Here is a 19,624-nt window from a genome sequence, read left to right as displayed (position 1 = left end):
ATGGGAGCATGATGGTGGTGATAACACCGACTAGCATTTGTCCAGCACTTACCACTTGCCAAGCGCTGTTGTAATGGGTTCATGTACATCAACTTATCCTTAAAACAACCCTATAAGGTAAGAATTGTTACTATTCTCATTTTATAGGTGAGGACGCTGAGGCACAGAGAGGTTAAGTAACTTGCTCGAGGTTGCACACGAATTCAGTGCTGGCTGGAATTCCACCAGTCTTGAGTCCAGAGCCGCCTCTCACTCTCTTAACCAGTGAGTTATGCTGCCCGATTTGGTTCTCCTGAGACAGGAAGGACAGCATCCTGGGAGGTGGGGAGACATGGTGTGGGGCATAGCAAGAGACGTAGTGGAATGAGGAGATTAGGTCAAATGTGGAAAGTCTAAGGCTCAGGCAGAAGACATTGGACCTTATCTAGGACAGTGAGAAACCACTGAGAGTTTAGTATTTCATCAGAGTGGGAACATGGTATGCATTTATTTCAGGTAAATTAGGCAGCGATAGAAAGGATTGGGAGCTAGAAGTCGGGGGTGGGAGAGAACAAGGCATGGAAACTATTAGAAAGGCCTTGATGTAATCCAGGTGTGAGAGATACCTGATTAGACTAGGGAAAGTGTGAGCAGGGAAAGAAATTAAAAGGATGGAATGGTAATGAGGACTTGGAGGCAGATTCCAAGCAATTCAGCGGCAGATGAGTTTCCCTGCATTACATCATTTGGCCCTTACAGCAACTCCAGAGGCAGGTGGTATTACTCCCATTTTGCAGATGAGGTTGAAGGCTTCTGGGAGGATAATTAATGTGAATGAATAAGTGCTGGAGTAGGCATTTGAGCCCGCATCTGACTTTCTTGGCTTCCTCCCTTTAAGGTAAAATAATGTTGTCTGGTAATAAAGTAGGGCTGCTGATAAAGTATGGAGAACTGTTCACATAGTAAATGATATTTAAAGTCATGGGGGGTGGAGAGGGACTTCCCTGGTGGTGCAGCGGTTAAGGATCCACCTGCCAATGCAGGGGACACGGATTCAAGCCCTGGTCCGGGAAGATCCCACATGCCGCGGAGCAACTAAGCCTGTGCACCACAACTACTGAGCCCATGTGCCACAACTACTGAAGCCGGTGCGCCTAGAGCCCCTGCTCCACAACAAGAGGAGCCACGGCAATGAGAAGCCCATGCACCACAACGAAGAGTAGCCCCCACGCACAGCAATGAAGACCCAACGCAGCCAAAAGTAAATAAATAAATAAATGTATAAAAAAAAAAATAAAGTCATGGGGAGAAATCAACTCTCCGAGGATGCAGTAATATAAGAGAGAAGGCAGAGGGTTTGTGACTAAATATTAAAGAATGCAGAGAAGAATGGAGCAAGTGGAAAAGGCTTCCAGAAGGAAACAGGTCAGAGGGCTGGGGAGTGGACCTGGAGCTCCCTGTGTCACAGCAGCCCTGGGGAAGAGGATGGTCAGTGATTCAAAATGAAACTGCAGATGGATTATCAGGTGGAAAAGGGCAGCACGTACGTGGGCTGGCATTCTCAGTAACCCTCCACAAACAAAGGCAGCTGGGGTGTGTGAAGGGTGACTGGTGCCGCCGGTGGGAGGCTGTGGGAACGCTGGCAGTGAGGGGTGGGGAGAGGAAGCAAGGTATGGGGTGGGGAGAGGAAGCAAGGTATGGGGTGAGGGGCAGCCGTTGACTCATCTGCCGGGTGCACTCTGGGTGCACTTTCTGAACTGAGCTGGCGCAAGGAGGGAGATCAAAGTCAGACTGAGTGACTGGAGGGGAGGATTCCCGTGAACCAGCTGACAGTGCCTGGAAAGAAGCTGATTGTCTTCTGAGAGCCCAAGCAAGTGAAAAGACTCTGACATGGGAGACAGAGAGGTAAGGAGCCGAGGGAATGACTTTTTCATCAGCCAGATTTAATGGCAGTAGAATGGATGAGTAAGCCCTCTAGGACCGCGCCCCTTCTGAAGAAGCCCTTGGGTCCAGCCAGGACCTGTGGGCGAGCTCACAACCCTCTCCACTCACATCCAGCATCACAGGATGGTTGGGTTGGTCCTAGGTCTTGCTTCTCTTCTCGTGCAGCCTCACTAGGCATCCTGCAGAATCAAGGGAAAGCCTTGGATAGAAACCTGCCGTGAGTAAGAGTGGGGGTGAGTAGATTCGTGTACCCAACAGACAGCTCTTTTAAAGGGACCCCATGTGGTGGAGGAGACACTTCATGCCGCAATTAGGTCATTACTTGCCTGTATATGGTACTGTAAGTGAGCGGGGATTGGCGAAGGCGGATGGATGCCCACTTAGGATTGCAGTGGTTTGGAAGTTACAATGCCAGTGCTGGCGCTAGTGAGATACACCTGAAAGGAAGGGCATGTAGGATTCGGATATTTGGGGAAGAGAAGCATCCCAACCAGTGGCACTTATGTGAAAAAAAACATAAAGGGGGAGATGAGAGAGCTGTGCTCTGAGAAAGGGATGGGCTGGCTGCCTGGAGCAGATGTTCTGCGCTGGGAGATGCGGTGGGATTGGAGACCAGGGGTCTTTAAAGGCAAGAGAAAGGACTTCTGTGTGATACAGTGGGTAACGGGAGTCATCATCGCTGGCCCTACTTTAGAGGGAGGCATGTGTGTGGGAGTGACACCTGCGAAGACTAGTGTAGGCAGAACAGGTGAGAGAGCTAAAAGGCTGTAGTATGGGAGACCTTTGCAAAATATATGTGAAAAAGGAAAGCAGTTTCCATCTTTCAAGGGTCTTAAAAGCATACCATCTCCCCCTCATATCTCTAATCATTTCCTGCAGTAAACTCCAAAATTCTTATTGTAGCAAGTAAACAAATTTAAAGAGGTTTTGTTGAATAAAGCCAGAACGTAACATGCCATACTGGATAAGTACAGGATTAAATATTAATTTTTTCTAGGCTGCAGTTACTTTCTTTTATCGATATTGCTTTGTTTTAATGAGATTTGACAGCACAGTGAGATTACTTCAGGTGGGCCTACAACTGACTTAGAACCAAAACATTTCTTCGGTCACCTAGGATTTTCTTCATACCTGTTAGAGCACTTAAGTTGTAACTAAACCTGCTTGATGTCTGTTTATTGCGCTGGACTGTGAACTCTTTCAAGGCTGTGACAGTGACATTCATTGTGTATCCTCAGCCCCAGGCTCATTGCTTTTTAAACAACAATTGTTGAGTGGGTGGGTGGAAAATAATTATATTAAAGTACTTTTTCTCTGTTCTTTGTTACTCTGATTTATGCCTTAATTTAAGATTATAAATGACTCATAATACTCTGGTTGTCAAGAGATTTGCATGGGTCATTTAAGAGGGAGAGTATAGTTATGGCCGCACTTTAGTCTGGTATACAGTCCTAATTCCATAGAGAGATTTTGGTATTTGAGCACTGATGTTGCTTTAAAACTGGTTATGCCTTGATGTTAGGACCGGCTGAGTGGTCGGTCCTGCAGCAGAGAGTCACTGGTTTAAAAGTCAGGTGGCCTAGGCTCAGCCCTGGCACAGACAGCTCGGAGGGTCCTCCCGCCTTCTGCCTGGGTGATGCCCCCTTATCCTCCAGTCTCCACGTTAACTGTCACTTCTTCAGCATCACCTGTCCTGACTGTCCCCTGAATTAGATCTGGTTGCCTAGTCTGTGTTCTCATGGGACCCTGTGATTTTCCTTTATAGCACTTATCACAAGTAGTTACTAAAGTGGTTATTCTTTTTTTAAATTTATTTCATTGAAGTATAGTTGATTTACAAGGTTGTGTTAATTTCTGCTGTACAGTGAAGTGATTCAGTTATACATATGTATATACATTCTGTTTCATATTCTTTTCCATTATGGTTTATCACAGGATATTCAATATAGTTACCTGTGCTACACAGTAGGACCTTGTTGTTTATCCATTCTATATATAATAGTTTGCATCTGCTAATCTCCATCCCTCTCCCCCTTGGCAACCACAAATCTGTTCTCTATGTCTGTGAGTCTGTTTCCGTTTTGTAGATAATTTCATTTGTGTCATATTTTAGATTCCACATATAAGTGATATCATATGGTATTTGTCTTTCTCTTTCTGACTTACTTCACTTAGTATGGTAATCTCTAGGTCCATCCATGTTGCTGTAAATGGCATTATTTCATTTTTTTATGGCTGAGTAATATTGCATTGTGTGTGTGTGTGTGTATACATATATATATACATACACACCACATCTTCTTTATCCTTTCTTTTGTTGATGGACATTTAGGTTTTTGTCATGTCTGGCTATTGTAAATGGTGCTGCCATGAACATAGGGGTGCATGTGTCTTTTTGAATTATAGTTTTGTCCAGATATATGCCCAGGAGTGGGATTGAAGTAGTTAGTCTATTAATGTCATCTCTGACCAGGCTGTAACTTTCACAAGGTCAGAGACAGGTCTGTTGGTTTCCCATCAGCTAACACAGTACTTGACACAAACTATGTTCTGGATAAATACTTACGGAGCCAGTGAACTGTGGTAAACTTTGATGGGTCACTTAATCTTTATGAGATACCGTTCTCCTCATCTGTTTAAAACCTACATATTCAAAGTTTTTCTCTAAGGTTCTTCAAAGATTTATGGGTTAACTCTTCAAAATTCTTAAATTGTAAGTTATTCACACCTATGATTAGAAAGTCAAACCATATAGAAGATTTAAATTGAAAGTGTATATAATCCCCCAGTAGGGGTAACAAATAGTAAACTTTTCTTGTCTTTACAAATAAAATAAAAATTGAACACACTACACTTAGCCAGAGTTGAACCAGCCCATAACAGGATGGGATTATTTTCCTCATTTCCAGCCCCCATGAAGTGGTTTTCCTATTTTAGTTTCAAAATGTTTAGTGCCTTAGTGATGGGATGAAACTTTCACGGAGGAATCTAGGCTGAGAACAGGTGTGGCCAAGGCCTTCAGCTAAGTTCACATTATAATCCGCTCCATGCTTATTTATAGGCATTCCATGGAGATTTTACTGTCCTTGGTGAGCCTTTGAAAGTCTTCTTTCTAGGATTTAAGGATCTCTTCCAGCTATTGCTTAATAAAGCAGTAAGGCAGATTGGAAAACCCAAGGCTATGTAATTTCAGGAATGTTTTAATAAACTTGGATGTTTAGAAAATAAATGAATGTTCACCCAAAGATGTGCAGCTTAAAAAGAACCTTTGTGTGGAGTGTTTGTCTTGGGTGGTTTTAGATGGCTGAGGGAAATCACTGAAGGAGTGGGATGTAGCTAACTGGAACTTCTTGAGTTTGAGTGGACGTTTGTACAACCAATTCTACTTGTGGAAAGACAGAATTATATAGATATGGGTATGTTAATCCCCACAAATTAAAAAAAATTCTCCAGGAAAAATGCATATTCACATATTTGTCCATTAATTTGATGAGGGAAATCTACTTTGGTACGTCTTGCAGTTCTTTATCCCGAAGAGAATGTGAGAGAGACAGCACATGCCTGCCACAGTGACAAGGGGTGTATGTGTGTGTGTGTGTTTGTGTGTGTTTTGGGGTGGGGGGTGCTTAAGGGCGCTCAGGAATAGTTAAGTTCATATGACTATGTTTGAAAAGTCAGTATACTAAAGCTTTGGGCTTTTATCTGTAAAATGTGGCAATTTAATTCCAAGCACCAACATGCTCTACATTAAATGAGGTCGGTGGGGAAGGTGATCGTGTTCATGGGCCATGGGTTATAGTGGGTTCACGCAGTCACCTTGAGTGTGGTGTGTCGAGGTAGGGGAGCTGGGGCACCAGCGGGGATGGGTCCATCCTGCCCGGGGACTCAGCTTCCGAAGTGGCTCAGGGCCAGGCGTCAGGGAATGGGGCTCTGGGTGCTGCTGGCAGGGAGCAGCTGTTTACTGACAGCCAGTTACTTAAGAAGACAACTGGTGCCAGATGGAATCCCTGGGCTCTAAAACCTAATGGACTCAAATGTTAAGGAGGTTTAAATGAGCCTGAGTTGGAATTTGCAAAGAATGTAATTGTGAATTTAATATTAACCAGTATAATACAAGTTACTGGAGTACGTAGTTCTCAATACCATGCAAGTGTCCACATGCACATCCCCCTGCTTGGGTGATTAGATTGCAGGGGCTGACTCCACATCCCTAGGAAAGGTGTTTCTTGAATACTTCAGTTACCACTCATCACCTTTTGCCCTCCAGGGAGGAGCCTAGATGAGACAGATAATATAACAATATCCCCTTTGCAACACCATCTCCCACTTTCTCTTCCTTACATGACGATTCTAATCTACCTGAACCTATTTCCCAGAGCTATGCCTACTCGTCTGTCTTACAATAGCTTAGGAATAATGCACTAGCAATTTAATGAACACCTACAATGTGCCAGGCATTTTACCCACATTATCACAAATAATTACAACCCTGCAAAATAGACATTATAGGCCCCATTTTATATACTTGGAAAACTAAGACCCAAAGTCACAGAGCTAGTAATTGGCAAAGCTGGCATTTGAACAAAATTCTGTAAGTTTCAAAGTTCATGTTTTTTCTGAAAATAATACAAACAATAATTAGAATAATATTTACTGAGTACTTAATTACCAGGCAGTAATAAACTTAGAAGGTAGTTGTTACCTACGGAACAAAAATTGAGAAAGGGGAAACCAAAGATCAGAAAATTTAAGTAGCTTGCCCAAGATTATTTAGTAAGTAGCACACTCCAAATTTGAACCCATTTGATCTGGTTACAAAGGCTTTTACCCACTGGGCAACACCACATACTGAACTTTTATGAGAGTGGTACTCTAGGTGAGGTAAAACCAAGGTGAAGAGTTAAGAGTAAGTATGGTTAAAAGGAGCTGAAGGACAAAGAAGGTTGTAGGTTAACTATAATTAAACTTCTTATTTCTTTCCTTTCTAGGTGACAACTTCCTCTGCTTCAACCAGGAAGTCTTCCAGTATGAATCCCACAGAAACCAAGGTATGGAGACTCTTCAAGGGTCAACTTGGGTGAATGCCTTTCAGTTGATTATATGGTAAAGCAAAACAAATGTGGGCTGTTGACAGATGGGTTACGTGTCCTAGGAAACTTAGGCTATGGAAGTAAACGTTTTCTTCCTAATTAATGAGAGTCTTTGGAAACTCAGCTTTCCTTTCAGTATTTGCCTCCAACACCATCTATACACTTATACGTCATTTTAGAGTATCTAGAAAAGAGTAGTCAGCGAGAGTTTTTTTGGTTCTAGCCTTGAGTTTTTTAAATTGTAAGATAATTTCTCTAAGTACATTTCTCTGGATCTAGAAAAGAATATAAATTCTTAATTTCTTACTAAAATGGTTTTATTATCCTGGCCACTTAAAACTAAATCTAAGAATGAGAAAGGTTACACTAAGTGAACATAGAAAGAAGTGACACAGATACTGGTTATTTCAGATGCTTTCTGAAGTTTCTTTCTGAAATTTGAGTCACGTGGGGCACCATCTTATTGATAAACCTTTGTCGAGTTCTTGGGATTTGTTCTGATGATAATTTCTTGGAATTTCAGAAGAAAAAATACAAGCATGTCCTCCAGTGGGATTGCCACGTGGAGTAAGACTAGTTCTGAAGAGTTGGCTGAGCTGCCTTAAACCCTCTCCCCTAATTACCATGACTCAAACTGTGTTTCTTGGGAATGTTTTGGGATGGAAGATTAAAGAGAGAGCATTCTCAAGATGCTCTCAACTAATTCTTACGAGCTAATATTTTTTAGTGCCTTTAAGAGCTACCCCAGCTCCATTATTATCAAATTTCCCTTGTTTAAAATTACCCATATACTTTTGCTTTCTATTTTCCTTGTAACTTTACTATCCCAAGTAGGATCCTATGCCATAATTTAGTACTGGCACCATAATTTAGTGCTACTGAGGGATCCTATGGCCTCATCTTGAACTTTTCTTTAAAGGACATTGCAAATATCTTGAAACACACTGTCCAACTCTAAGCTCTTATAAATGTCATTTAGCACTCATTTTAATTTTTAAATTTATTTTTAATTTAAAGTTATGTTTTTACTAAGTAATTTACATTTACATTAATTTCTTAATTATTCACAATATATGTTAACTGATCCGTAATTAATCTATTAGCTGTCACTACTTATTTATACCAAGCTTAATCTTAAAAAATAAAAAAAATCTGACCTTAATCTTAAAATAATCTTAAGACTGTAGTAGAAATATTTACCCCCTCCCCAAAAAAATTCTCATTGAACTTAAGAGTCCATGAAAATTAAAGTAAGGAGATAGAAAGGAGAGCCAGAAATATAGGATTTCCGTTTTATTATTTTGGTTTGCATTTGACACAATGCCTGATTATAATCCATCCCCACTGACTCTCAGCTTGAGGACCAATGATTATTTCAAGTGTGCCCTGTTTTCCAGAGTAAGTGGCAGCAAACACTTCAGCCATTGCTAAGCATGAATCATGAGAATTCCTGGTACTCCTACGGAACTGGATGAAGAGAAGAGAGAGAGGAAAGTAGGAGAGAGAAGGAGGGAGAGACAAAAATAAGATGTACATGATGAAGTGTCACCAGTGGCTGACTCAGGACCTCTCTTTGCCTCAATTCTCTTTCCTTGGTGGATTTCAATCACACTATTCTCATTAATCATCTTATCTTCATGTGCTGCTTTTTAAATTTTTTTTTAATTTTAATTTTAAGAAATTTTTATTTTATATTGGAGTGTAGTTGATTTACAATGTTGTATTAGTTTCAGGTGTACAGCAAAGTCATTCAGTTTTACATATACATGTATCTATTCTTTTTCAAATTCTTTTCCCATTTAGGTTATTACAGAATATTGAGTAGAGTTCCCTGTGCTATACAGTAGGTCCTTTTGGTTATCTATTTTAAACATACTAGTGTGTATATGTCAATCCCAAACTCCCAATTTATCTCTCCCCCCCACCTTTCCCCTTTAATAACCATAAGTTTGTTTTCTAAGTCTGTGAGTCTGTTTCTGTTTTGTAAATAAGTTCATTTGTATCATTTTTTTTAGATTCCACATGTAAGTGATATCATATGATATCATCTTTCTCTGTCTGACTTACTTACTTCACTTAGTATGATAATCTCCAGGTCCATCCACATTGCCGCAAATGGCATTATTTCATTCTTTTTAATGGCTGAGTAATAGTCCATTGTATGTATGTACCACATCTTCTTTATCCATTCATCTGTCCACAGACATTTAGGTTGCTTCCATGTCTTGGCTATTGTAAACAGTGCTGCAGTAAACACTGGGGTGCATGTATCCCTTTGAACCATTGTTTTCTCCGGATATATGCTTAGGAGTGGGATAGCTAGATCATATGGTAGCTCTATTTTTAGTTTCTTAAGGAACCTCCATACTGTTCTCCATAGTGGTTGTACCAATTCACATTCCCACCAACAGTGTAGGAGGGTTCTCTTTTGTCCACACCCTCTCCAGCATTTATTGTTGGTAGACTTTTTGATGATGGCCATTCTGACTGGTGTGAGGTGATATCTCATTGTAGTTTTCATTTGCATTTCTCTAACAATTAGCGATGTTGGGCATCTTTTGATATCCCTCTTGGCCCATCTGTGTGTGTTCTTTGGAGCAATGTCTATTTAGGTCTTCTGCCCATTTTTTGATTGGGTTGTTTGTTTTTTTGATATTGAGTTGCATGAGCTGTCTGTAAATTTTGGAGATTAATCCCTTGTCGGTCACATCATTTGCAAACATTTTCTCGCATTCTGTAGGTCGCCTTTTCATTTTGTTTATGGTTTTCTTAGCAGTACAAAAGCTTTTAAGTTTAATTAGATCCCATTTGTTTATTTTTGTTTTTACTTCCATTACTCTAGGAGACGGATCCAAAAAGGTATTGCTGTGATTTATGTCACAGTGTGTTCTGCCTATGTTTTCCTTTGAGAGTTTTATAGTATCTGGTCTTATATTTGGGTCTTTAATCCATTCTGAGTTTATTTTTGTGTATGGTGTTAGAGAATTTTCCAATTTCATTCCCTTACATTTAGCTGTCCAGTTTTCCCAGCACCATTTATTGAAGAGACTGTCTTTTCTCCATGATATAGTCTTGCCTCAGTTGTTGTAGATTAATTGACCATAGATGCGTGGGTTTATTTCTGGGCTTTCTATACTGTTCCATTGATCTATATTTCTGGTTTTGTGCTGGTACCATACTGTTTTGATGACTGTAGCTTTGCAGTATAGTCTGAAGTCAGGGAGCCTGATTCCTCCAGTTCTGTTTTTCTTTCTCAAAATTGCTTTGGATATTCGGGGTCTTTTGTGGTTTCATACAAATTTAAAAATTTTTTGTTCTAGTTCTGTGAAAAATGCCATTGGTAATTTGATAAGTTGCATTGAGTCTGTAGATTGCCTTGGGTAGTATAGTCATTTTGAAAATATTGCTTCTTCCAATCCAAGAACACGGTATATCTTCCCATTTGTTTGTGTCATCTTTGATTTCTTTCATCAGCATCCTATAGTTTCTAGAGTACAGGTCTTTTGCCTCCTTAGGTAGGTTTATTCCTAGGTATTTTATTCTTTTGATGCGATGGTAAATGGGATTCTTTGCTTAATTTCTCTTTCTGATCTTTTGTTGTTAGTGTATAGAAATGCAACAGATTTCTCTGTATTAATTTTGTATCATGCACTTTACCAGATTCATTGATTAGCTCTAGTAGTTTTCTGGTAGCATCTTTAGGATTTTCTATGTATAGTATCATGTCATCTGCAAACAGTGACATTTTTACTTCTTCTTTTCCAGTTTGGATTCTTTTTATTTCTTTTTTCTTATTGCCATGGCTAGGACTTCCAAAACTATGTTGAATAAAAGCAGTGAGACTGGACATCCTTATCTTGTTCCTGATCTTAGAGGAAATGCTTTCAGCTCCTCACTCTTGAGTATGTTGTTAACTGTAGGTTTGTCATATATGGGCTTTATTATGTTGTGGTATGTTCCCTCTGTGCCCACTTTCTGGAGAGTTTTTATCATAAATGGGTGTTGAATTTTGTCAAAAGCTTTTTCTGCATCTATTGAGATGATCATATGGTTTTTATTCTTTAATTTGTTGATGTAGTGTATCACACTGATTGATTTGCAGATATTGAAAAATTCTTGCATCCCTGGGATAAACCTCACTTGATCTCGTGGTAGATGATCCTTTTAATGTATTGTTGGATTCGGTTTGCTAGTATTTTGTTGAGGATTTTTGCGTCTATGTTCATCAGTGATACTGGCCTATAATTTTCTCTTTTGGTGGTTCTTTGGTTTTGATATCAGGTTGATGGTGGCCTCATAGAATGAGTTTGGGAGTGTTCCTTCCTCTGTGATTTTTTGGAATAGTTTCAGAAGGATAGGTGTTAACTCTTCTCTAAATGTTTGATAGAATTTGCCTGTGAAGCCATCTGGTCCTGGACTTCTGTTTGTTGGGAGTTTTTTAATCACAGTTTCAATTTCAGTACTTGTGATTGGTCTGTTCATATTTTCTATTTCTTCCTGGTTCAGTCTTGGGAGATTGTACCTCTCTAAGAATTTGTCCATTTCTTCTAGGTTGTCCATTTTATTGGCATATAGTTGCTTGTAGTAGTCTCTTATGATCCTTTGTATTTCTGTGGTGTCCGTTGTAACTTCTTTTTCATTTCTAATTTTACTGATTTGAGCCCTCTCCCTTTTTTTCTTGCTGAGTCTGGCTAAAGGTTTTTCAATTTTGTTTATCTTTTCAAAGTACCAGCTTTCAGTTTCATTGATCTTTTCTATGGTTTTCTTTGTCTCTATTCCATTTATTTCTGCTCTGATCTTTATAATTTCTTTCCTTCTGCTGACTTTGGGTTTTGTTTGTTCTTCTTTTTCTAGTTGCTTTAGGTGTAAGGTTAGATTATTTATTTGAGATGTTTCTTCTTTCCTGAGGTAAGATTGTATCACTGTAAACTTCCCTCTTAGAACTGCTTTTACTGCATCCCACAGGTTTTGAATCATCATGCTTTCACTTTCATTTGTCTCTAGGTATTTTTTCATTTCCTCTTTTATTTCTTCAGTGATCCATTAGTTGTTTAGTAGCATATTGTTTATTGTTTAGCCTTCACATCTTTGTGTTTTTTACAGTTTTTTTCTTGTAGTTGATTTCTAATCTCATAGAGTTGTGGTTGGAAAAGATGCTTGATATGATTTCACTTTCCTTAAATTTACTGAGACTGGCTTTGTGGCCCAGGATATGATCAATCCTGGAGAATGTTCTGTGGACACTTTAGAAGAAAGTGTATTCTGTTGCTTTTGATGGAATACTCTATAAATATCAATGAAGTCCATCTGGTCTGATGTGTCATTTAAGGCCTTTGTTTCCTTATTGATTTTCTATCTGGATGATCTGTCCATTGATGAAAGTGGGGTGTTAAAGTCCCCCATTATTATTGTGTTACTGTCAATTTCTCCTTTTATGGTTGTTAGCATTTGGCTTATATATTGGGGTGCTCTCATGTTGGGTGCATATTATATTTACAGTTGTTATATCATCTTCCTAGATTGATCCTTTGATCATTATGTAGTGTCCTTTTTTGTCTCTTGTAACATTCTTTATTTTAAAGTCTATTTTGTCTGATATGAGTATTGCCACTCCAGCTTTCTTTCAATTTCCATTTGCATGGAATACATTTTTCCATTCCCTCACTTTTAGTCTGTATGCGTCCCTAGATCTGAAGTGGGTCTCTTGTAGACAGCATATATAAGGGTCTTGTTTTCTTTGTCTTTTGGTTGGAGCATTTAATCCATTTACATTTAAGGTAATTATATGTATATTCTTATTGTCATTTTATTAATTGTTTTGAATTTGTTTTTGTGGGTCTTTTTTCTTCCCTTCCTCTAGCTCATTATTAAACATTTCTTGTGTCTTCTCGATCTGTGCCTTCATTCTTTTTGTGAGATCTTAGATCATCTTTACTGTCATTACTCTGAATTCTGTTTCAGGTAGATTGCCTATCTCCACTTCCCTTAGTTGTTCTTCTGGGGTTTTATCTTGTTCCTTTGTCTGGGACATATTTGTCTGCCATCTCATTTTGTCTGACTTTCTGTGATTGCAGTATCTGTTTCGCAGGCTGCAGGGTTGTAGTTCTTCTTGCTTCTGCTGTCTGCACCCTGGTGGATGAGGCTGTCTAAAGGGCTCGTGCAGGCTTCCTGGTGGGAGTGCCTGGTTCTTGCCCACTGATGGTTGGAACTGGGTCTTTTCCCTCTGGTGGGCAGGGCTGTGTCAGGGGGTGTGTTTAGCTGTGAGCTCAGGAAGACTTTAAGTAGCCTGTCTGCTGGTGGGTGGGGCTGCATTCCTGCCCTGTTGGTTGTTTGATCTGAGGCATCCCAGCACTGGAGCCTACAGGCTGCTGGGTGGGGCCAGGTCTTGGTGAGAAAATGGCAGCCTCCGGGAGGGCTCACACCAATGAGTACTCCCCAGAGCTACCGCCACCAATGTCTTTGTCCCCAGAGTGAGCCAAAGCCACCCCCTGCTTCCGCAGGAGACCCTCCAATACCAGCAGGTAAGTCTGGCCCAGACTCCTGTGAGGTCACTGCTTCTTTCCCTGGGTCATGGTACACACGGGACCTTGTGTGTGCCTTCCAAGAGTGGAGTTACTGTTTCCCCAGTCCTGTGGAATTCCTGTGATCAAACCCCACTGGCCTTCAAAGCCAGATGCTCTAGGGCCTCCTCCTCCCAAAGCCAGACCCCCAGGCTGGGGAGACTGACATGGGGCTCAGAACTTTCACCCTTATGGGAGAACCTCTGCAATATACTTATTTTCCAGTCTGTGGGTCGCCCACCTGGCAGGTATGGGATTTGATTTTTTTATGATTGCGCCCCTCCTACCATCTCATTGTGGTTTCTTCTTTGTCTTTGGATGCAGGATATCTTTTTTGGTAGGTTCCAGTGTTTGTTAGTTTGTTTGTTTTTGTTGATGGTTGTTTAGCAGTTAGTTGTGATTTTAGTGTTTTCATGAGGAGAGGAAAGCTCACGTCCTTCTACTCTGCCATCTTGTTTCCACCTCCCTTCATGTACCTCTTTTTTTCTTTTTTTTTTAACATCTTTACTGGAGTATAATTGCTTTACAATGGTGTGTTAGTTTCTGCTTTATAACAAAGTGAATCAGTTATACATATACATATGTCCCCATATCTCTTCCCTCTTGCATCACCCTCCCTCCCACCCTCCCTATCCCACCGCTCTAGGTGGTCACAAAACACCGAGCTGATCTCCCTGTGCTATGCAGCTGCTTCCCACTAGCTACCTATTTTACGTTTGGTAGTGTATATATGTCCATGCCACTCTCTCACTTTGTCCCAGCTTACCCTTCCCCCTCCCCATATCCTCAAGTCCATTCTCTAGTAGGTCTGTGTCTTTATTCCCATCTTGCCCCTAGGTTCTTCATGACCAATTTTTTTTTTTTTCTTAGATTCCGTATATATGTGTTAGCATACAGTATTTGTTTTTCTCTTTCTGACTTACTTCACTCTGTATGACAGACTCTAGGTCCATCCACCTCACTACAAATAACTCAATTTCGTTTCTTTTTATGGCTGAGTAATAGTCCATTGTATATATGTGCCACATCTTCTTTATCCATTCATCTGTTGATGGACACTTAGGTTGCTTCCATGTCCTGGCTATTGTAAATAGTGCTGAAATGAACATTTTGGTACATGACTCTTTTTGAATTATGGTTTTCTCAGCATATATGCCCAGTAGTGAGATCCCTGGGTCATATGGTAGTTCTATTTTTAGTTTTTTAAGGAACCTCCATACTGTTCTCCACAGTGGCTGTATCAATTTACATTCCCACAAAGAGTGCAAGAGGGTTCCCTTTTCTCCACACCCTCTCCAGCATTTATTGTTTGTAGATTTTTTGATGATGGCCATTCTGACCGGTGTGAGATGATATCTCATTGTAGTTTTGATTTGCATTTCTCTAATGATTAATGACGTTGAGCATTCTTTCATGTGTTTGTTGGCAATCTGTATATCTTCTTTGGAGAAATGTCTATTTAGGGCTTCTGCCCATTTTTGGATTGGATTGTTTGTTTTTTTGATATTGAGCTGCCTGAGCTGGTTGTAAATTTTTGGAGATTAATCCTTTGTCAGTTGCTTCATTTGCAAATATTTTCTCCCATTCTGAGGGTTGTCTTTTCGTCTTGTTTATGGTTTCTGTTGCTGTGCAAAAGCTTTTAAGTTTCATTAGGTCCCATTTGTTTATTTTTGTTTTTATTTCCATTTCTCTAGGAGATGGGTCAAAAGGGATCTTGCTGTGATTTATGTCATAGTCTATTTTTTTTTTAAAGGGGTGGCACAAGGGGTGTGTGTGATGCAACTGTTCTTTTTTTTTTTCTTATTTTATTTATTTACTTTTGGCTGTATTGGTTCTTCGTTGCTGCACGCGGACTTTCTCTAGTTGCGGCGAGCGGGGGCTACTCTTCGTTGCGGTGTGCGGGCTTCTCATTGTGGTCGGAAAAGATACTTGATACGATTTCAATTTTCTTAAATTTACCAAGGCTTGATCTGTGACCCAAGATATGATCTATCCTGGAGAATGTTCCATGAGCAGTTGAGAAGAATGTGTATTCTGTTGTTTTTGGATGGAATGTCCTATAAATATCAATTTAGTCCATCTTGTTTAATGTATCATTTAAAGCTTGTGTTTCCTTATTTATTTTCATTTTGGATGATCTGTCCATTGGTGAAAGTGGGGTGTTAAAGTCCCCTACTATGATTGTGTTACTGTCGATTTCCCCTTTTATGGCTGTTAGTATTTGCCTTATGTATTGAGGTGCTCCTATGTTGGGTGCATAAATATTTACAATTGTTCTTCTTCCTGGATTGATCCCTTGATCATTATGTAGTGTCCCTCTCTTTCTCTTGTAATAGTCTTTGTTTTAAAGTCTATTTTGTCTGATATGAGAGTTGCTACTCCAGCTTTCTTTTAATTTCCATTTGCATGGAATATCTTTTTCCATCCCCTCACTTTCAGTCTGTATGTGTCCCTAGGTCTGAAGTCGGTCCCTTGTAGACAGCATATATATGGGTCTTGTTTTTGTATCCATTCATCCAGTCTATGTCTTTTGGTTGGAGCATTTAATCCATTTCCATTTAAGGTAATTATCGATATGTATGTTCCTATTACCATTTTCTTAATTGTTTTGGATTTGTTATTGTAGGTCTTTTCCTTCTCTTGTGTTTCCTGCCTAGAGAAGTTCCTTTAGCATTTGTTGTAAAGCTGGTTTGGTGGTGCTGAATTCTCTTAGCTTTTGCTTGTCTGTAAATGTTTTGATTTCTCCATCATATCTGAATGAGATCCTTGCTGGGTAGAGTAATCTTGGTTGTAGGTTTTTCTCCTTCATCATTTTAAATATGTCCTGCCACTCCCTTCTGGCTTGCAGAGATTCTGCTGAAAGATCAGATGTTAACCTTATGGGGATTCCCTTGTGTGTTATTTGTTGTTTTTCCCTTGCTGCTTTTAATATTTTTTCTTTGTACTTAATTTTTGATAGTTTGATTAATATGTGTCTTGGCGGGTTTCTCCTTGGATTTATCCTGTATGGGACTCTCTGTGCTTCCTGGACTTGATTGACTATTTCCTTTCCCATGTTAGGGAAGTTTTCAACTATAATCTCTTCATATATTTTCTCAGTCCCTTTCTTTTTCTCTTCTTCTTCTGGGACCCCTATAATTCGAATGTTGGTGTGTTTAATGTTGTCCCAGAGGTCTCTGAGACTGTCCTCAATTCTTTTCATTCTTTTTTCCTTCTTCTGCTCTGCAGTAGTTATTTCCACTATTTTATCTTCCAGGTCACTTCTCCGTTCTTCTGCCTCAGTTATTCTGCTATTGATCCCTTGTAGAGAATTTTTAATTTCATTTATTGTGTTATTCATCACTGTTCGTTTGCTCTTTAGTTCTTCTAGGTCCTTGTTAAACATTTCTTGTATTTCCTCCATTCTATTTCCAAGATTTTGGATCATCTTTACTAACGTTATTCTGAATTCTTTTTCAGGTAGACTGCCTATTTCCTCTTCATTTGTTAGGTCCGGTGGGTTTTTGCCTTGCTCCTTCATCTGCTGTGAGTTTTTCTGTCTTCTCATTTTGCTTAACTTAGTGTGTTTGGGGTCTCCTTTTCGCAGCCTGCAGGTTCGTAGTTCCCGTTGTTTTTGGTGTCTGTCCCCCGTGGCTAAGGTTGGTTCAGTGGGTTGTGTAGGCTTCCTGGTGGAGGGGACTAGTGCCTGTGTTCTGGTGGATGAGGCTGGATCTTGTTTTTCTGGTGGGCAGGTCCACATCTGGTGGTGTGTTTTGGGGTGTCTGTGGCCTTATTATGATTTTAGGCAGCCTCTCTGCTAATGGATGGGGTTGTGTTCCTGTCTTGCTAGTTGTTTGGCATAGGGTGTCCAGCACTGTAGCTTGCTGGTCGTTGAGTGGAGCTGGGTGTTGGCATTGAGATGGAGATCTCTCGGAGATATTTGCCGTTTCATATTACGTGGAGCTGGGAGGTCTCCTATGGACCAGTGTCCTGAACTTGGCTCTCCCACCTCAGAGGCACAGCCCTGACGCCTGGCTGGAGCACCAAGAGCCTGTCATCCACACGGCTCAGAATAAAAGGGAGAAAAAAGAGAAAGAAAGAAAAAAGATAAAGTAAAATAAAATAGTTATTAAAATAAAAAAAAGTTTAATAATTATTTTTTAATTAAAAAAAGAAAAGAAAGAAGAGAGCAACCAAACCAAAAAACAAATCCACCAATTATAACAAGTGCTAAAAACTATACCCCCCAAAAAAAAAACGGACAGAGAGAACCCTAGGACAAATGGTAAAAGTAAAGCTATACAGACAAAATAACACACAGAAGCATACACATACACACTCACAAAATGAGAAAAAGGGGAAAAAATGTATAGATCGTTGCTCCCAAAGTCCACCTCCTCAATTCGGGATGATTCGTTGCCTATTCAGGTATTCCACAGATGCAGGGTACATCAAGTTGATTGTGGAGATATAATCCACTGCTCCTGAGGCTGATGGGAGAGATTTCCCTTTCTCTACTTTGTTCGCACAGCTCCTGGGGTTCAGCTTTAGATTTGGACCTGCCTCTGGGTGTAGGTCGCCTGAGGGCATCTGTTCTTCGCTCAAACAGGACGGGATTAAAGGAGCAGCTGATTCGGGGGCTCTGGCTCACTCAGGCTGGGGGGAGGGAGGGGTACTGGATGCCGGGGGAGCCTGCGGCGGCAGAGGCCGGCGTGACGTTGCAGCAGCCTGAGGTGCGCTGTGCGTTCTCCTGGGGAAGTTGTCACTGGATCACGGGACCCTGGCAGTGGCGGGCTGCACAGGCAGGGGAGGTGTGGATAGTGACCTGTGCTCGCACACAGGCTTCTTGGTGGCGGCAGCAGCAGCCTTAGCGTCTCATGCCCGTCTCTGGGGTCCGCGCTGATAGCCGTGGCTCGTGCCCGTCTCTGGAGCTCCTTTAAGCAGCACTCTTAATCCCCTCTCCTCGCGCACCAGGAAACAAAGAGGCAAGAAAAAGTCTCTTGCCTCTTCGGCAGCTGCAGACATTTTCCCAGACTCCCTCCCGGCTAGCTGTGGCGCACTAGCCCCTTCAGGCTGTGTTCACGCCGCCAACCCCAGTCCTCTCCCTGGGATCCAACCAAGCCCGAGCCTCAGCTCCCAGCCCCGCCCGCCCCGGCGGGTGAGCAGACAAGCCTCTCGGGCTGGTGAGTGCTGGTCGGCACTGATCCTCTGTGCGGGAATCTCTCCGCTTTTCCCTCCACACCCCTGTGGCTGCGCTCTCCTCCGTGGCTCCGAAGCTTCCCCCCTCCGCCACCCCCCCGTCTCCACCCTCGAAGGGGCTTCCTAGTGTGTGGAAACCTTTCCTCCTTCACAGCTCCCTCCCACTGGTGCAGGTCCCATCCCTATTCTTTTGTCTCTGTTTTTTCTTTTTTCTTTTGCCCTACCCAGGTACGTGGGGACTTTCTTGCCTTTTGGGAGGTCTGAGGTCTTCTGCCAGCGTTCAATAGGTGTTCTGTAGGAGCTGTTCCACGTGTAGATGTATTTCTGATGTATTTGTGGGGAAGAAGGTGATCTCCGCGTCTTACTCTTCCGCCATCTTGAAGCTCCTCTCCCCTTCATGTACTTCTGATGTTTGGTTCATAACATTTATATCAGCCTCCTCTTGGAGCTTTTTGTGAACTTTATGAGCATATTTCTTTAAATATTTTGAGCTTTTAGAGGAAAGATGTTAATTCAAATAAAGCCTATATCAAATCCTTGTCATGTTATACACCTTTGAAATGAAAGTCACTCTATCTCTGGAGGTAATATGTCTAGATCTATGTTCTCTCTCTCTTGTTCCTCATATTAGAATTGGTAGTTACACTGCTGTGTGTAAGATGAAAGGTCAGATCATTGTTAATCAGGTTGAGATCTCTGAGAGACTTTGTAGAGTGGACACTGGAGCCAGACGGCTTGGATTCTATTCCCAGTTCTATGCTGGCTGTGGTGCTGGAAAATTCCTCTTGGCTTTCATTTCCTTTTTTAATTTAATTTTTATTTTATATTCGATTATAGTTGATTTACAATGTTGTGTTAGTAGTTTCAGACCTA

General features: G+C 41.0%; 1 protein-coding gene across 13 annotated transcripts in view; it reads left to right on the top strand.

The window, feature by feature from the left end:
• Positions 1 to 19,624, top strand: part of CAST (calpastatin) — a 117,000-nt gene that overhangs the window by 49,239 nt on the left and 48,137 nt on the right. For all 13 annotated transcript variants that reach the window (XM_082458087.1, XM_082458093.1, XM_082458086.1 and 10 more), the window contains one exon: positions 6,912 to 6,971. In XM_082458087.1, the coding sequence (XP_082314213.1) occupies positions 6,912 to 6,971 (60 nt within the window). The remainder of the gene's footprint in view (positions 1 to 6,911; positions 6,972 to 19,624) is intronic.

Source organism: Balaenoptera physalus (genome assembly GCF_965194825.1).
Source record: "Balaenoptera physalus genome assembly, chromosome: 3".
NCBI lineage: Eukaryota > Metazoa > Chordata > Mammalia > Artiodactyla > Balaenopteridae > Balaenoptera > Balaenoptera physalus.
Note: the sequence above shows the minus strand (reverse complement) of the source record. Positions and strands in the feature narration are given on the sequence as shown.